The sequence below is a fragment of the Pelobates fuscus genome, chromosome 4 (genome assembly GCF_036172605.1).
Source record: "Pelobates fuscus isolate aPelFus1 chromosome 4, aPelFus1.pri, whole genome shotgun sequence".
Lineage (NCBI taxonomy): Eukaryota > Metazoa > Chordata > Amphibia > Anura > Pelobatidae > Pelobates > Pelobates fuscus.
The window spans coordinates 384,055,851-384,075,677 of NC_086320.1; the positions used below are offsets into that span (position 1 = coordinate 384,055,851).

General features: G+C 44.4%; 1 protein-coding gene across 2 annotated transcripts in view; it reads right to left on the reverse strand.

Moving 5' to 3' along the window:
- Positions 1-4,451: 4,451 nt before the first annotated feature.
- The window catches only part of SMARCC1 (SWI/SNF related, matrix associated, actin dependent regulator of chromatin subfamily c member 1), a 48,889-nt gene continuing 33,513 nt past the window's right edge, over positions 4,452-19,827 (reverse strand). Inside the window, exons 13-29 of one of the 2 annotated variants that reach the window (XM_063452866.1) lie at positions 17,959-18,018; positions 17,376-17,413; positions 17,173-17,294; positions 16,848-16,919; positions 16,170-16,283; positions 15,919-16,072; positions 15,722-15,835; positions 15,122-15,181; positions 14,254-14,512; positions 13,547-13,708; positions 12,808-12,869; positions 12,182-12,296; positions 10,271-10,416; positions 9,519-9,653; positions 8,184-8,439; positions 5,705-5,869; positions 4,452-4,815 (exon numbers count right to left, since the gene is read on the reverse strand). In XM_063452866.1, the coding sequence (XP_063308936.1) occupies positions 4,718-4,815; positions 5,705-5,869; positions 8,184-8,439; positions 9,519-9,653; positions 10,271-10,416; positions 12,182-12,296; positions 12,808-12,869; positions 13,547-13,708; positions 14,254-14,512; positions 15,122-15,181; positions 15,722-15,835; positions 15,919-16,072; positions 16,170-16,283; positions 16,848-16,919; positions 17,173-17,294; positions 17,376-17,413; positions 17,959-18,018 (2,132 nt within the window). In that variant the 3' untranslated portion in view covers positions 4,452-4,717. Of the gene's footprint in view, positions 4,816-5,704; positions 5,870-8,183; positions 8,440-9,518; positions 9,654-10,270; positions 10,420-12,181; positions 12,297-12,807; positions 12,870-13,546; positions 13,709-14,253; positions 14,513-15,121; positions 15,182-15,721; positions 15,836-15,918; positions 16,073-16,169; positions 16,284-16,847; positions 16,920-17,172; positions 17,295-17,375; positions 17,414-17,958; positions 18,019-19,827 lie in introns of both variants that reach the window. The other variant, XM_063452865.1, reaches the window with a different exon arrangement.

The window sequence follows — 19,827 nt, forward strand, 5'->3', positions numbered from 1 at the left end:
GCTTTGGACTGTCCAGAGTTGTACTGAAGGGGGAAACATGTCTGCATCCTTGCCTTAGAGTGGTTTACCTTATGGCGATTGGTAGTACATATAACCATCAAAATTTGGTATGAATAAACAGTAGGGCTTCATCGGACGTGTGCCCCATTAGTTACAAATTCCAGAGAGTAAAATTACAAGTGTTGGAAACAAAAGGTGACTGCCCAGCATCCTAATCTGCTTGACTCCTATACAAGGTCGCTTCCTGTGGGGATGTGTAGAATGGGGAGTTGTGTTTGGGGAGGGAGAAGTTTAATTTAAACTGGGTTTTCACCGAGGTATTTACACCAGGGGGCCCACGTAAGGGTATAATAATGGTACTGTTTCAACATGGAGTAGCATGTTTTCCTCTAAGAGTCTGGAGGTTTCAACTTTCTGAATCCGGTCCCTTAGGGATGGTGAATTTGGTTTCTTCCAAAACAGTGGAATCAGTTGGTTCACTGCTGTTATTAGGTGTTGGAGCAGGGATGTCTTAGCTTTTGGTAGGTTACTTGGGAGAAGGAGGAATAGAAAGGTTTCGGGTTTGAAGGGGATTGTTACTTCAAGGATTATTTGGACAAGCCCCGCCACCCTTAACCAAAACTTCTTTATCTCCAGGCACGCCCACCACATGTGCGCCGAGCTGCCATCTGGTTGGTGGCATTTCCAGCAGCGGTTGGTCGTGTGTGGAAACAAATGATAGGAGCTTTGCAGGTGTTTAGTGCCACCTGACTATTCTTTTGTAGTTGCTCTCTTAAGCTGCTAGGTTGCGAGAAGGTGTGTGAGCCTGAATATTTTGCACCATTGTTCGGTTGAGAGAGATATTAAGTTATTTTTCCCAACTCAATGTTTAGACCGGGAGGTGTTTGGGTTGGGTGATGGAGAGTAATGTGTACATGGCAGAAATTAGTTTCCTTTTGATAGTGTGTGCTCAAAAGGTCATGTACGCCCAGGGTCCCTCATTTATGTATCGTCCGGTCTTCTTGTATTGGAATTTTCGTAGGGCGGAAGGAGTCTCGTTTGGGAGGAGGGTGTGCAACGGTTTAACCCCGGCATAATCTATGGTAGTCCTGGTAGGTTTTCCCGGTTTCCTCTGGTTTGAATAGTGGGTTATGAGTTATCGGGAATAGTGGTGATGGATATGGTGATAGGAGTTTGTGGTTTCTCATGTGGGACAATCCCTTATTTCATGTTTTTTCCCCCATAAATTAATCCAATTATGACACACTCAGAGAAAACCATGAGAGAACCTGTACTACTCACTTGGGACTCGTGATGCTTGCCTGAGAGGGCTGGGACAGGCATTCATTTGTAGTAACTATTGCAAGCTTGCTGTAGCTTTAATAAATAGCATAATGGGGGGCGGGGCCTGACCGTGGAGCAGAGAGGACGCGTGCCTCCAGAGCTCCGGCACAGGGGACCACATTAAACGAAATAAAAAGGAAAATAAGCAACTAAACTAAAACTAAAGGTTACCCGGTGTAGGGGCACGACGAGAGGAATACACAGATACCTGTCAAGCGACATCCCATGAGACGTACACCCGATAGCACGAAACGTCCTCCAAGCATGGCAAGCGCGGGAGAGGCGGCCGCTCTCCTGCCACCAAAAGCGACTGGAAACATGGCCAGGAGCCCTCTTCCCCCCCCCCATGGCCCGGCGGGGGTTATCCCGGGTCACCCTCACAAGAGCCCGCGGACAAGCCGACCACACACAGAACGACCACAAGGTCTGGGCGGCACACCTAAGGCCCAAAATATGGCGGACGCTTCGCTTACCACCATTTCCTGCACCGCCGCCAGCGAAACCGAGCTCAGACTCAACAAGATTTTTGAAGCATTCTGGGCCAAGCTGGAGGCACTTCAGAGACCCCCGGAACCGGCAACAACACCCGACGGCACACCAAGGGGTCGGGCACAGAAGGCCAGGGAAAGGGGCATGGAAGTTCTCCCGAACTCCCCTACCAAGGCGCCCAGGCAACGGAGAGAGGCTGAATTACAGGCTGCTGCTCGGAGACACACTAGGGATAAACGTGGTACGGGAGCAAGAACCCGAAAGAAGGCAACGCAAGCTTGCAAACAGCAAAGGCCACACTGCCTACAAACAATGGCGATACCACAACCCCGGAGAATCTTAGCACAATATGGCCGACCGGTAAAGCCAGAAAAAGCAGCGACCCCAGAGCACTTGCAGCAGACCCACAGCGGCTCACAACTACAGCCAAAAGTACGACCTATGACCGGAACTATGACTTACCCAACGTACGACCCACACCACCTCACGGAAGACACAGCTGTTCCTGCCTGCTCTCTCGGATCACCGAAAGCGAGACACAGAGCACCATACCGGGACGTCATTGTTGCCCCGCAAGGCATCGGCTGACGGCAGCACTACTTAGGACCCTGGGGACTCTCTTTGTTTACTTTCTTACCGCCCATTTTAGTTTTACTTTCTACGTTTATGCCAGCCTTGCGGTCACCTGCGAACTGGATTGCCTATTGGACCATCATAGTCAGTAATTTACATCCCTGAAGCAAATCACCTGAGAATTTACTGTACTGTATAACCTAAAGCTATGTTTGAACCATAACGTTGATAATCTGATACTATGACACCCCTTCCACTCTGTGTCTATCCCTTGGCCCCCCTTTCCTGCCAGGCTCCTCTGGATCCTTAATTAAAGCGAGCACCCAAGCAGTTGTAAATAATGCATAAGAATACCTGTTTGACCCCCTCAGGAATGCAAAGTCATGTAGTTAACATAATTGTAAACGTGACCTAACTCCTCATAAACTTGTCTAGCTTAGCATGTCTAAACCAACTCGTCGATGTTATGTAGTTAGTTACTCTCATGTTTTCCTAAAAGTAAAATGTGCTGTTTAATCTGCCACACTTTAAAATACTAAAATGTTATGAAAAAGCCTGTAGCAGCTGTTGTGGCTCTACAAGCCTGTTGTTACCTCATGCACAATAAAAATAAAGAATTAAAAAAAAAAAAAAAAAAAATAGCATAATAAGGGACAGGGACCAAGCACCCTAAATTCTGCAAGGAGCCATGATAGATGTGAGTATCCTTTTAATTCCATTAGAGCATCGTATCACATAAACCTACAATAGAAAGTAAGACTGCTGCATGTGAGAGAGTCAAGGCTTTTACAAAGGGACGATTTGTCTTGTAAAATGTGACATTTGTTAACTGAAACTTTCTTATTCTGGTCCCAAATACTAAAACATAAAAGAAGCAGCTGGCAACCATGATGCGGCAAAAATAGTTTCCAGAATTAAAAACACCACACAGAGCAGAATTTTTTTTTACAAAAGAAGCCACATTTTATTATTTACCGAAAGTGAGTGCCTGAGATCCAGGAGTCCATATACATATAACCGAGAGGAGAGACATGTCTAGCAGGTCATATTAAGAATGCTTTATTTTTCCAATATCAATAGTAAAAAAAAAAAAAAATCACTTTAAAACATTTTAGTTGGTAATTTAATAAACCTGAGCAGCCAGAAACCAGGTAACAATCTAATCTAATCTGGTAACAGCCACCTAGGAAGGGGGATTCTCTGCCAGTTCCAGGTTAGAATTTCTTGGACTTGTCGCCTACTTTGTAAAATGTGTTAATACAGCGTGTCGTCAGAACTACAGACCAAACGGGGGAAGGTTTTATTATGGTCAAGGGGTGCCCGTATGGAACATTTCTATATACCATACCATATGTTCTAGTAAAGAAAAAGAAAAAAGAAAAAAAAAAATTCTTGGAGAATTCTGGGAATTAAAGTCCAAGAACTACTTGTGGGGCTGTCTGCATGAAATTCTGTGATGCTCTACGCACCGCTCTCAGGAGACGTGTAGGCCCCATCACAGCCCAGGGAAGCCTGCTACTATAATCTTGTATTGCATATCGATGCTTCATTATTCAGACCTTCATAAGGAATCGCAGGCCAATCATAGAGAGCCCTGGATTTCAGGCTGCACAAGCAGCTGTACGAATCTTCTCTCCCAACAGCTAAAGAAAATGACACTTTTTCCTGCCTAAGAGGTAGATTTCAGACCAACAGACATACAAATTCCATTACGATCGTTTCTCTACAAGGAGACGCTCTATTCAATGGGAAAGCATCTACAAAACAAGAAACTGCATCTAAATTGTTGGGGTTTTTTTTATATAAAGATTCTGCTGTGACAAACTTCGAGAAGAGTTCGACAGCACCCAGAGGCAGTCATTCTGGAGAACAGGACACATTCCATTACAGAGACAGAGTACCATCATACAAAATCCCTAACTCCCAGCAAAAGAAGCTTACCACCCATTTACTACAGGAGATTTTATTATAAAATAACAAACACTACAAATAACAGGAGAGGAAAACATGCAAACCAAAGGCAAAACAGCAAATATATATCCTCAAAAAAAAAAACAAAAAAAAACTTAGAAATACCATTCTGGGGAAAATGAAGAAAAAAAAAAAATCTTGGAACATATAGACTCAAGCAGTTGTTCTTCAATAAATACTCAATACTTGAGCAATTTAAATAAAAAAATTGATGTGCGATTTGAATTGTACGTATAAATTTGGTCAATTAATAGGACACTGTATAAAAAACAAACAAAAAAAAAGCTCTGTGGGGTAAAAGTAAAGCTAGTAATGGTGGAAGTTGCTTGTGTGGAGAGAAGGAAGATCTCCTTTAATTTCCTTAGGGTGCCGAGGAGGTGGGAGGCACTATGGGAGGCGGAGTTGGTCCATCAGAGGGGGGTGGAGGCTGAGGCTGCGGCTGCTGCGGAGGCCCAGAGTCTAAAAAATAGACAAATTGAGAAAAATTCTAAATTTCAATTAAGTAAAATAATTCATCTTTAAATCTATGGAGTACATAAAATAAAGCCACCATTAGGTTGATGGACTGCTCTATAGCACCATCGTACAGAGCAGGAGGACTAGAGCAGTCATTATGTACATTTCATTCAGATCCATTCATTACCTACTAATTAGCAGTTTGCATACTTTTTACATAACGTTCGATATGCCGCTATACTACTTAACTTTACAGTCACTGCAAATGGCCCCTAATGTAATGTATATAAATGATGAATATGGCCTATAATGTATATAAATGATGAATATGGCCTATAATGTATATAAATGATGAATATGGCCTATAATGTATATAAATGATGAATATGGCCTATAATTTATATAAATGATGAATATGGCCTATAATGTATATAAATGATGCATATGGCCTATAATGTATATGGCCTATAATGTATATAAATGATGCATATGGCCTATAATGTATATGGCCTATAATGTATATAAATGATGCATATGGCCTATAATGCATATGGCCTATAATGCATATGGCCTATAATGTATATGGCCTATAATGTATATGGCCTATAATGTATATGGCCTATAATGTATATGGCCTATAATGTATATGGCCTATAATGTATATAAATGATGTATATGGTGTATAATGTATATGGTGTGTAATGTATATAAATAATGTATATGGTGTATAATGTATATAAATGTATAATTATAGCGGTACACCTGCCAATCGGCTACAGACTTGCTATGCGAGACATCCTCACATTATGATTAATGAAGCTTTATGTAAACTCTGGATTTGTGTTTGGGCAATGTCTAAAAGCAGACCATGTAAATAAAACAGTTGCCTTACACATGCCATTAGGAGCCACAGGTGCACGCGGTCCAGCGATGTTGCTGGGCATTGGTGGTACAGCTGCTGGAGGGGGGTGAGGTCCTACAGGTGGATGCATATTGGGCATCATACGAGGTGGCACAGGAGGTCCAGACATAATGGAACTTGGACCAGGCATCTGACCTACAATAGTTCATTGACAAAATTAATCAAACCAGTTACAAAGATCAGGAAATAAATAAATGCAAGCATTAAGAGAGGATATAAGAGAATTCTATTAACGTTAAAACACTGAAAAGGCAGGACCTAACTGCTATGCTGGACAGACACATCTTGGGCGAGCTTCGGCATTTGACCTACTTTAATGGTAGATTTTCGAGGATCATACCCCATAAATTTAGCTGCCTCTACAGTGCTTTGATGATCTCTGGAATCTTTATAGCCTTTTGGGCTCGACTGAGCGCTCGCATGGGATCTGCTGCACTTGGCGATCTGAATGGTTACTTTCCTGTGGGCCCACAATGTGAAGTGGTGCGGTGGGTGTAGCGGAGAGCTGGTCTTCCACTAAAGATCCCAGTGAGGCTCAGGAATAAGTTATAAAATACCATAGAGTAATAATCACAGCAAGCAAGGTAATCCACGAATATCCCAATACGGATCCCAATCACTGGACGACACACGGCATCAGGAGCAGAACTGAAATTTTAATCACTCAACCTTCTTTTAAAGCATTCTCCCATGCAAGGGAGGGATTTACAATAATTATTACAGTAGCCAATCATACATGAGTTGCCACCCACACATCCCCTACCCTTAGCCTGACTCATAATCCTGTTATGCAGGACATAATTCCCTGGGTTTCTGGATGTACCCCTTAAATATTACATCCCCTGGTAGCCCTGATCTGGGTGAGTGACATAACCAAAAATCACACAGATCGGACCAGGGGTTCTGGAGATTTGTGGAAGTAGTAAAAAGGCAGACCGCGCTGGAGGTAACAGCCGAAATTGGTTCCAAGCGTTTTGGCCCTGCGGTCAGTCACAGAAAAAGGGAATAAACTGCATGAATGACTTGGGCTATGGAGACTGGAGAGGATTTGAATGAATCCCCTTGTTCGTGTGTTTTTCTACCGAACCGGTAAACGTTTGGTAGTTTCTACACGAATTTAAGGGCAGTGTGGAGGTTGCAGCGGTTTTTGCCTAGCCGAGTGTCCGATTTGGGTTCCAGACACTCGACAGCAAAACACCGCTGTTCGGGAGTTTAAAATGGCCGCCGCCACGTGTTCGTTTCCCGACGGCGGCCACCCAGAGGACAAAACACACATTACATGAATCACCAATTACCAATTAACGGTAATTGGAGGCACACTTATTCCTGGGTGGTCTGGTTGTTCGGTAGTTTCACTCAATATAATGAACGGAGTGATTTTACCGAACAGTCGAATGCTGCATACACAAGGCAAAATTTCACAGAAAGCATATGAACATACAGAATTTCGAGGACAGCCCAATGCCATCCGCTACAGTGGGCAGCAAAGCACTTTTATGAAACAAATTGTTCCAAGAGTAAAGAGTACTCTTCAATTCCAGAATGGCTGAAAACTCAAAGCCAATGCTGGAGCTCCTACACCTATAACAACATCAGCTGTGTCTCATGGATAGACACCAGTCTTCAGTCACAGTGAGGGTAAGGATTGCACGACCATAAACATTTGCTAGACACGTGGCACACTGCCAGAGCTACAGGGGGAAACCATTAATATGCTGCATGAAGGATGTCCGTATGCTAATCAAGGCCGTTCTGCTTGGATCTTTCCTGACTGTATGTCATTCCTGAAAGATGCACAAAACATTTCCTGTACAGCCCAGGAACAGAAGAAGTGACCTGCCCAGAAAAGCACAGTGGATCCTGGAAGCAGACAGTTAAGACAAACTGTATATCTGACTCTGTGGGCTTGGCCTACTCGGGAAGTAATGGTTATGCTGCACAGGATCAATAAGATCACTGTGAAGGAAGAGAGTGCCAGCGGACTGCAGTGGCAGAGCAGCTTAGTTTAGATGTTCCAGGGCGACAGCATAAAAAGTGTCAAAGGATCGCGCTGTGCTCAGGCTGAGGCTGCAATACTGAAGTAAAGAAGTTTTATAGAAGCCCAAACCCACTGCCAGGGGGCATACCAATAGAATGAGGGGGCACAATATAAAACAAAACCCAGAATTAACGTCTCAGCCATGTGTAACGACTTTTATTTACCGATGCTAACTTTTTTTATTTAAAGAAATGGACAATGTTACTTTTATCAGAATCATATTGGAAGTTTTGTTGAAAGTAAAAGTGATGTGATATCCCTTTGAATGAGCACCATTCTGCAGTGAGCTAGTAAATCTCCATGTAGCCTACAGTCAAAGCACTACAAAAGCAGCTTCTATAAATGCATCTAAATTCTGAGCAGGTCCTCCCGTGATGTCCCACCGCCCACTGCGTTGGGTAGAGATCTTACCTGTCTGTGATGGATGGGGTGGTGGCATTGGGTGATGCACTGCATAGGGTGGGGGCTGTTGCTGCTGCCCCATGATTCCAGGAAGGGCTGGTGACCCCATGTGACCCATGCTTGGTCCAGTGGTGCCCGTCTGGTGCGGTGCGTTGTGTCCATGCTGCTGCTCCATCTGCTGACGTGCTCTCATTTCGGCGTATTTCAGCTGCTCCATGTGGAAGTTCTGGCGTTCATTCAGTAGCTGTTGTCTCTGTTGCTCCAGCTGCACAAGACAGATACAGTATAGTAAAAACAAAGGAATGCAGGAGGATCAGAGATCCAGTATTTCCAAACCTTTAGTACAGGATGCCAGACTTAACTAAAAAAGTAGGTCACACTCCTTGGAAGGGACCATGGAAGGCATCACCATATCTCAGAGTTAAACCAGGGGGTTCCAAAAAGGTAGATCCCCAGTTGTTTTAAAACTACAGCTCCCATGGTGCTTTGCCATTCTAAGGCACGGGAATTGCAGTTTTACAATTTTACCTTTTGGGCACCTCTGCCCTATGCAGAGCTAGTCAAAGGTATCGACACGCCTGCTGGTGGGTGAATGTAACTGCAATATCAAATATGAAAACCCGTCCATTTTTGTTATGTTTATTGTAATTTATTATTTTCAGACTTCCTTCTCATTTCACAGCTACACCCCAAGCAAGAGGTCAGAGTAAGGGACTGTTCACTTCCTTCAAGCCTATAAAGGTTTGTATTTTGGCAGCAGATCAAACGGTTTGCAGGGAATTGGAATAATGATTAAACAATAGGCCGGTAAATCTGACTTGAAAACTATCATGTGGAAAGAAATCTGCAAACATAGTATTTAATATCTCAATGGAAGGGACATACACAGCTAGCTGATCAAACCCATAGAAAGACAAGGGCCAACTACTCCAGATCCCAAATCAGGGGATCCCAGGTGGTGGACAATGCTTGGGGAAACAGAACAGAGACCTAAAACAGGCACTCTGCATGCTTACAGTCAGGAATATTTAGTGATTGAAAGGGGTGGGAGTTTTGTCATTTGTAGTTGGACAACGTGAAAGGAAACAATTTAATATAGAACACTGGCAATTCTTAAATCATGTTTTTGTAAAAGAGACAGACATTTAAAAGTCAGATTATTCCTTTAGTCCCAAAACATAATTTAAAAGCAACACGCAGTGCTAATAACTGAACGTGGGTGACTGAAACGGTCAGGCGACAAAGGGGATAATGATCACAAATCATGCTGCATTAAACCAAATACCCTCTGTATGCCCAAACATCCCTTGGCACAGGTCTAAACGGAAGTCTGAAGACACTTACAGCTTCCTTTTCTCGGTCCATGATGGTTTCAAGCTCCTCAAAATGCCGTAACTTGATCTCCAGTTTCTTCATTTGAGTTTCCACCAGCAGGGCCACAAGGGACTTGATCTTGCGTTCTTCTACTGCTGCTAGATGCTACAGAGCACAAACAAATATAGCATATCACCATGCCCAATCCATATCACCATGCACCCCCTATATCGCCCACACCATGCCCAATCCATATCACCATGCACCCCCTATATCGCCCACACCATGCCCAATCCATAACACTTTACTACCCTAACTGCCCCAACCATGCCCAATCCATATCATATCACCATACTACTCTAACTGCTCTACCATGCCCAATCCATATCACCCTAACTGCCCCAACCATGCTTAATCCATATCACCATACCATCCTTGACCCGTAGGTCCACCTTTAACCATGCCTGGACCATGTCACCGTACCACCCGCATCTCATTTTACCATACTACCATACTGTCCCCTACCATGCCCAATCCATATCACCCTAACTGCCCCAACCATGCTTAATCCATATCACCATACCATCCTTGACCCGTAGGTCCACCTTTAACCATGCCTGGACCATGTCACCGTACCACCCGCATCTCATTTTACCATACTACCATACTGTCCCCAACCACGCCCAATCCATATTACCATGCCAGTCTACTGCTCCTAACTATTCCAGACCCTTACCACCTGTGCATATGCTCCCACCCACACCAGCCCGGACATCACCAACCTTTGCTTTTGTAGCTGCGGAGGCGAGAGCAGCTGCAGCAGCCATTGCTACATTTCCTTCGGAAATATCATTTTCTATCTTCTTCTTCACTGGATCGCACTCCTTGGATGCCTCAACATTCTCCTTATTATCTTCAGTTTCTTCGTCTTATAGAAAACAGAACATGAATAGAGTGACTGGGATATGAGAATCAGCACTCTAAGAATGCTAACTTAACAGAACCAGGGCCCAATGCACAGCTTGCGGGAACCAGGGCCCAATGCACAGCTTGCGGGAACCAGGGCCCAATGCACAGCTTGCGGGAACCAGGGCCCAATGCACAGCTTGCGGGGACCAGGGCCCAATGCACAGCTTGCGGGGACCAGGGCCCAATGCACAGCTTGCGGGGACCAGGGCCCAATGCACAGCTTGCGGGGACCAGGGCCCAATGCACAGCTTGCGGGGACCAGGGCCCAATGCACAGCTTGCGGGGACCAGGGCCCAATGCACAGCTTGCGGGGACCAGGGCCCAATGCACAGCTTGCGGGGACCAGGGCCCAATGCACAGCTTGCGGGGACCAGGGCCCAATGCACAGCTTGCGGGGACCAGGGCCCAATGCACAGCTTGCGGGGACCAGGTCCCAATGCACAGCTTGCGGGGACCATGTCCCAATGCACAGCTTGCGGGGACCAGGTCCCAATGCACAGAGTGGGGACCAGGTCCCAATGCACAGAGTGGGGACCAGGTCCCAATGCACAGAGTGGGGACCAGGTCCCAATGCACAGAGTGGGGACCAGGTCCCAATGCACAGAGTGGGGACCAGGTCCCAATGCACAGAGTGGGGACCAGGTCCCAATGCACAGAGTGGGGACCAGGTCCCAATGCACAGAGTGGGGACCAGGTCCCAATGCACAGAGTGGGGACCAGGTCCCAATGCACAGAGTGGGGACCATGTCACAATGCACAGAGTGGGGACCATGTCACAATGCACAGAGTGGGGACCATGTCACAATGCACAGAGTGGGGACCATGTCACAATGCACAGAGTGGGGACCATGTCACAATGCACAGAGTGGGGACCATGTCACAATGCACAGAGTGGGGACCATGTCACAATGCACAGAGTGGGGACCAGGTCCCAATGCACAGAGTGGGGACCATGTCACAATGCACAGAGTGGGGACCATGTCACAATGCACAGAGTGGGGACCATGTCACAATGCACAGAGTGGGGACCATGTCACAATGCACAGAGTGGGGACCATGTCACAATGCACAGAGTGGGGACCATGTCACAATGCACAGAGTGGGGACCATGTCACAATGCACAGAGTGGGGGACCATGTCACAATGCACAGAGTGGGGGACCATGTCACAATGCACAGAGTGGGGGACCATGTCACAATGCACAGAGTGGGGACCATGTCACAATGCACAGAGTGGGGACCATGTCACAATGCACAGAGTGGGGACCATGTCACAATGCACAGAGTGGGGACCATGTCACAATGCACAGAGTGGGGACCATGTCACAATGCACAGAGTGGGGGACCATGTCACAATGCACAGAGTGGGGACCATGTCACAATGCACAGAGTGGGGACCATGTCACAATGCACAGAGTGGGGGACCATGTCCCAATGCACAGAGTGGGGGACCATGTCCCAATGCACAGAGTGGGGGACCATGTCCCAATGCACAGAGTGGGGACCATGTCACAATGCACAGAGTGGGGAACCGAGAAACACAGCTTGTGCTTTTATTCATTCAAAGAACCGGCAACAGTTTTGAACTTGCGGTCTTTAAGCTTTGAGGAACCATCAAGGTCGAAACGGTTTCTGGGTCCTTGTTGGATAAATAAAACCACAAAGTACCAAGACACAGCAAAGTTCTTTAAAGTCTGGGCCACATACAGTACACTGAAAATATACCTGGCTTCTCCTCCTCCTTGGGTTCTGTTTCCTCTTCCTCCAGATTTTTCTCAGCCGCTCCTTCAGCTTTCTCGCAGGGCTCAGCTTCACTCGTCTTCTCATTTTTCACCTCACCCTGAAACCCACCCCAAAAAACACATTAAAACAAGGTCACCAACTCCGAATCGGACACCCAACTGCCATGGTTTTAGACAAACAATAATGAGTTTCTAACAGAGAACTAATAATATACACCCCAGATAACAATAAAACATACCCTGATATAACATTGTATTCCCACTTTACAAGTTTTATTTTCCATTTAATTATGTAGCTTGTCACATTATCATACTAACTTTTTCCTATTTCTAGATACAAACACATACAACATAAACAGCTATATGGCAGTATGCTCATTTACAGGACGGTACACAGGACAAGATGTCATTCTTTGAGACTTAAAGAAAGAAAATGTTATTTATTTTGTATATGGCTAAAGGATCTTTTATAAACTAAAACTAGAGATGTGTTTCTTATTTTCTATTGCAAGAATTCCTTGCAATACTGAATGAATGGATTTCCCTTTAATTACACGATTACAGAGTACCCAGTCAGCGTGACATGCGACAGGCGCACGATATACTCACTTTATCAGCTTGTGGGGCCTCAGGAGCCTCCGTTTCCATCTTCTCTTCTTCAGCAGGCTCCACTACAAAAATAAAGAAAAAGAAACAGCATGAAAAGATGCAATTTAAGTTCTCCACCGATCCTTTCAGAAGAAGATTGCTAATATCTCAGGTATCAGACAGTAATAACACAGTGATACTCTGAGGTTTAGTGAATATCCCAGGTGTAACCATGTTGGGTCTAATCCATCCTCCCAACCCAAACTGGATGGAACTGAAATACACAATCTGAGTTCATTAAAAAAAAAAAAAAGGAAGCTACAGGCACAGTTTGGCTGCCATAAATTTACACATAAATACCGATTAGGGTCATGGTGTCTAAAACATATTTTGGAGCTGTGCACCTCACATGAAATGTGCATTCATTCACTAGATTTCTGTTGCAGAACGCATTCTTTTACTTTGTTACAATAGTTAATTGCGTCACATAAAATGAGACATTAGATGTAAATTGCCAACCCATTTACTTTTTAAATAGACATAGGGTATAATCCCACATAAGGGCCTTTTAATGATTTTTCTGTATAAAGCCGTTCCATGCAGGCAGCATCATGTAAAACAGATCATACACTCCTAGTGTAAGGAAACCGTTCCATTTTTATACCTAAACCCAGTTATGCAATGATATTGTATGTAAATATATTGATATTTAAATAGGGCGCTTCCTGTACATTTGGGTATGTTTCGACCTACAGCTTACCTGTCTTCTCCGGCTCATCCGGACCAGTACCAGCGATACAGCTGCTCTCCAGCCCATAGGTGGGATCTACTTTGCCCAACACTTTGGCTGCTTCCTGAACTTTTTTAACATGTGCTTCAACCAGTTCCAGTGGCACCTCCTCACGTACACGGGAGAATTCCTCTGGGGAGCAGAGAGATTACGTCAGTTAAGAGTGAAAGAACACAATAAGGCATTAGATGTATAGGCAAACACTCTGTAACGAGATGTTCTCACCAGGTTAACGAGAAGCCATAAGGAAAGGAGCAAGTACAATTCAACACTTATTTACAATGTATTTGCATGCCTACCTAATAGCAACAAGCTCTGAGAGCACATTATGAAAGGGCCACTGACTGGTAGCCTGCACAACAACTCCATAAACATGAAATGCAACTACGGTCAAACCAGCATTGCAAAGACAAGCACGGTCATCAAACGATCATATCATGCAGACAGAACTCATTCTATCTATGGGTTATCACAATTAAATTCTTGTTACAAGACATGGCTCTCCAAGGAGTTAAAACACATTTCCATACCATTCTTAACGGCAATTACATACAGATTGTAACGACACAAATTGTCCCGTCTAGTTTGCATTTATAAAAGCTCAGGTTGATTTAACATCCGTTTATCAGGAAAGCCTTGTGTATAATCTGAGAGCATTTTAACCCTTCAATCTGTACCTAGAGCTGCCTTGGCCGCAGCAGCTGCTACTCTGGGATCAACAACGGAGGCCAAGAAAGCAACCGTGCTCATGACTGGGTTCCCAGACTGGCTGAATGGGACTGGCTGGTAGGCTAGAGGTCCGAGTGACGCGTTCGAGTTCTCCAGGTACGGGTCCTCGATGGGCAGTCGTAGGAAGTGGAGAATGCATTCGTCCTGAGTGCGACTCCCGACGTGTTCAGACACCTTATTCCAATCATCTTTATACATTTCCAAGGCCTACAAACATAGGATTTAGCTTAATACACACAGAGGAAAGATTAACAGACAACATCTGCCTGCTGAGCACACCACGAACGAAAACAGGACAAACCAAATTCCTTGAAGTAACTTGTGTATTTTATGTAGTGCTGGGCAGAACTTCACGCATCGCTCTACATTACAAAGAAATTGCAGATATTGGAATTTGGTGCAATGGACACATTACTAACCAAGATCTAAAATGTGTGTTTCATGATAAAAGAAATTAATTGAAATCATTTTAAAGGTCTCTACATTTTGTGGTTCAGTGCCATTTCAGCAGTTCTAGATGTGGCTGGAAAAAAGCAGATTATTTTAATCAGGCTACCGGCAGCAATCCAAATAAAACTAATGTAGAACATGGCATGCCCCGCGCTGTGAAAACCCCACTACCAAACCAGGAAACGGCTAAAAATTATTTTATATTGGATACAAATATCTGTGAAAGGGTCACCATGCTAAAACCGGTTACATCATACAACAGCAATTGTGGAGAGATCTCATCTAAGCACTAATTGGCTGTTTTGACAAATACAAACTTCTATGTGAATCACTTTCAAGAATATAGGCTGCAATTAAGAGTCTCACCTCAAGCAGCAGCAACGTCTCTTGTTCCGTCCATTCCCTTCCAGCGCTGCCGGCTTTGCTCTGTTTTACGAGATCAGAAGTCAAATAAGCCAGTGTAGGGACCGGGTTACAGGGTATATTCTATGGATCCTGTCAGTGTAGGGACCGGGTTACAGGGTATATTCTATGGATCCTGGCAGTGTAGGGACCGGGTTACAGGGTATATTCTATGGATCCTGGCAGTGTAGGGACCGGGTTACAGGGTATATTCTATGGATCCTGGCAGTGTAGGGACCGGGTTACAGGGTATATTCTATGGATCCTGGCAGTGTAGGGACCGGGTTACAGGGTATATTCTATGGATCCTGGCAGTGTAGGGACCAGGTTACAGGGTATATTCTATGGATCCTGGCAGTGTAGGGACCGGGTTACAGGGTATATTCTATGGATCCTGGCAGTGTAGGGACCAGGTTACAGGGTATATTCTATGGATTCTGTCAGTGTAGGGACCGGGTGAAAGGGTATATTCTATGGATCCTGCCAGTGTAGGAACTGGGTTAGAGGGCATTCTATGGATCCTGCCAAGGAGATACTAGGGAGAGGTTACGTTACAGCTTTTACCTTTGCCAAAGTCTTCTTAGAATATACATCAGTGCGAAGGCCAAAGTTCTGAAGGTCTGTGGGCTTATCTTTGTTCTTCTCAGGAAAATGTAACATCTGTTGAGCAGATGGTACCTGACAAAGCAAAACATACTTGAGTTTATAGTATCTACAACAAGTGAAGAAACAGACACTGCTAGTGAATGCAAGTCTTATACCTGAGGAGTCCTCATATGTAGAGGCACCAATCCAGAGGGTGTATCAGCAAGTACATTAAAGTGAGGGGTCGGGGGAGGACCCATAGCCATGGGGCGTGAATCTGCATCCACTTGGTAATTAACCAGGCCCCACTGTTCCAAGAAAGCATGCACCCTGTAATAAAAAAAATTAAACAAAAAAAATAAAAAACAAGCCGATCACTTTTTTTAACCAAATAGTCTTGCAACGAAACAAAGACACATCTACTGACCTCATCACTGCGCAGACATCACCAGTTAGATTCCGCCTGCACGCTGTGCTCGTCAAGTACTCCTGAGGGTTCAGACGGTATGTGTCTATAATGAAGTTACGGTACGCCAGGTATCTGAGCAAATTAGAAGAGAAAAACACAAAAACAATTCAAACACAATTGACAAAAAAAGATAAATTAAAAAAAAAAAAAATCAGTAAATCATTATATAATTATTTAGTTTATCAAATGATTGAACAACCCCTTCATTAAAGTGAGTTTACAATATATACCCCATTCAAGGTATTACCTGACTAGGGTAAATAATTTATATTCCGCATTCTAAATTATCTGCAGTTAAATGGAATTAAGTTTTTGAGAAAGCATTCTGGGTAGAGAGAACACAACTGCATTTCTGACTCACAACCCAAGCGTTGTTTTTTGTTTTCTTTTAAAAAGCCATGTTTACAACAGTGTCCATCGCTAAAGGTATCTGCAAAAATGGACAACTGACTTCGCTAATTTACATGTCAAGCTGGGAATTTCTCACGTTTGTGTCCTTGGAGGAATTTCAGGTACAATGGTAATGCACAACAGTCTTTTTTTTATTCATACACAAAGACAATATTACAAGATTTAATCAAACAGTTTGTCAGTCTGCGATTCTATCAGTGTAACAGAACTGCTGTGGGCACTCACATTTCCGGGGTCTTTGATTTATTCTTTCCATTAAAGAATTCCGGGAGAGCCCGTCGTTCAATCACATGAATGCTGGAAAAGAAAAATGCATGCAAGCAAATCAAACCAAGTACAAAACCCATAATACAAGGGAATAAAATAGCTCTCTCTTCATACAGAGCTAAGAATTGAAGCCACAAGTTTTTGGCAGAGTTTAAAGGTAAAACCGTTGCCAATTGCACCGTGACGGTATGAGAATAACCAGGACGGACACCTGGATTCAATGTTTTCGGAGGTCGAGCACGTGGCATGTTACACGGAGCCAAGAGCATGACGACCAACGTACCTGTTATAATCAAACCACGCTGCATAGCTTGGGATGATGATATGGTTTGTCTGCTCTGTCACATTATCTTCGCCATTGTCAATCATTCTGCTCTGATCTCCTCTGCTTGGATCATCCTCCTCCTAGAGACAGATTGGGAAGGATAGCACATTAAAACCTGTCTGTGTAGATACACAAACTATCAAACTGACAGAAACACTTACCTTTCCAACTGCAGCTACAGCGTCCTCATCTTGTTCATCTGCAAATAAAGAGCAAGCACACAATTAGCAGAGAGCATCGCAGGGGAATAATGGAAGCAAACAGCAAGCCGATGTCACTGTGGAAATGTAGTCGTTCTATATAGCACTGGTGTCACGGTGGCCACTAGTAATCACCGGGATGGGAGGGATAGTTAAAGTGGCTCTGCCACCAAAAAAACATCTTCTTTGTTTCTATATAAAATCACTGTGATTGAAACTTTTCTTCTGAGTGCTCTAGTTTAAAATAAAAAAAGATGTTTCCTTATGTATATCCGTCACTTTGGACAAACTTGGCAGTGGGTGGAGCTCAAAGCAAGACTTTCAGTTGACAAATTTATCCATCAGTAAAATTAATCCCACAGACCTAATGGCATTTTCTTCTGCCACGTGGAAGAAAAGATAAGGCAAGGAAGGGAGTATAATCAATAAGATACAAAAAAGGAAAAAACGAAAAGAAAAAATATGTCTGAGGTGGGCAGTCAGGGGATACAACCACTGAAAAACCCAAAAATGAAAAAGCATTGTCAGTGTACTGGGCACTCACCTAGATCGGCCACCACGCCTCCTTTTACAGGTGTGTGCTCACTGTCCTTCTTGGGATTCACTAAACACAACAAGACAAACAGTCAGGGCACAGGTATGAGAACAGGCGATGGGCATTGAAATAGCAAAAGCACAAGAGAAAAATAACAGCATATACAGATATACATGTATTCAGAGACAGAACAGAGATCATACTGCAGAAATACGACCAACACACCTGTATCTTGTCTCACAATGAAGATACGGCAATGTTATCATTGCGAAGCTAAACAAACTCCTTGTTGCGGTCTTCCTGAGGGTGTTTATTAATGACCGCATCAGATAAGGTCATCCTACCGCGTTGTATGAGGACACAAAGTCCTCAAATGGGCACCATGGGGAAGCACTGGTTTTAGTGTATGTTGCACGGCTGTGCACTGCCCTGTGAACGCAGGTTACGGTTATTAAAAAAAAAAGTCCTAAAGTCTTAAAGCAATACGGTCTCCACTCTGTATCTAGCACTCACCAGCAGCATCGGATTGCACAAATCACCGCAAATAGGAGCATCATGTCCACCATGAGCTACGGAGCAAAACCAGCACACAAAAAGAGGGGAAGTAAGGGACACCAACTTAACTGTGGCAGACCTCGCCGCCGCCTCACAGCTCCCCTCTCACCAGCTTCCACAGCGGGCAGTGAAACGCCTGAAGTGACAACAAGCAAAGCCTCACAAATACTTACCAAGCTTCTGGAAGTCAAACTATTTAGCCAGCAAAATAACGTGGAGTATGAGGACGTCCAGCCACTAGACGGCCACTAGAGAAGGACTTAACCTGCAATGTAAATATTGCAGTTTATGAAAACTGTAATAATTACACTTGCAGGGTTAAGGGTAGTGGGAGTTGGCACCCAGACCACTCAAATGGGCAGAAGTAGTCTGGGTGCCTGGAGTATCCCTTTAAGCTGGTGGCTATCCAGAACGGGAGAACTACCACACTACTACTAGGGGATGACCCGGCACCATTACTCCTTAAACTGGGCATAGACTTACCATCAGAGCTGACCCTCACCAAGTCAACCCGCCCGGAGCTTATCACCCTACCAAGAGACTGGTACACCACGCAAGAATCCCTTCAGGCCCAAGCTTGAGAGATGCCGGCGAATCTGTAAGGGCACATCACCGTCAGAACTGATTCCAGGAACTGTCTGAGTCCCCAGAGATTAGGAATCAGCCAGGTGTCTCAGTTCGGGGTTCAAATATAGTCCTTATGCAGTACTAGGCTTTGTGGGCTCGGGCCACATATAGTCGAGTAGGCTCAATACAACTCCTTTCACTATACAGGTGCTGCAGCAAACTTAAGAGTGAAATCCAGAGGCACCCCATAGACAATTTCCTTCTACAATGCGCACGGCGGGTACCACCATGTAGGCCCAAGCCCCCCAGCCGGTTTAAGATACCCACGGGTTCCGCAACCCCCCCCCCCCCCACCCTCATCTTTCTTTCTGGAGGCTGGTCGGCCAACACATTTTCATTATGATTTTGCATTGTATGTAGTTACCTTTCCAGATTAATTTGCCCCCAAAACGCTTCAAACAAAGATCAGAGCTCCTATATACAGCTAGTGCTAAGGGGAACGCTGGGATAAGCAAACCGAGCCATACTGACCCCACCGGCGCACAACACCATCAAGCGGTGCAAATCCACATCTAGTGCACAGCTAGTGGAATTGAGCGGTGTACAGCCACTCCTATCTGGGGAATACTTGTTCAACCAGTAGGGGGGCTCCGACCCCCTTATTATTCTAGTGACATGCAAGACCAGAATAAAATGTACAGTTATGTAGGTTTTTATTGTATTAGGTTATGTTTATGAGTTTACAGTTTAACAATA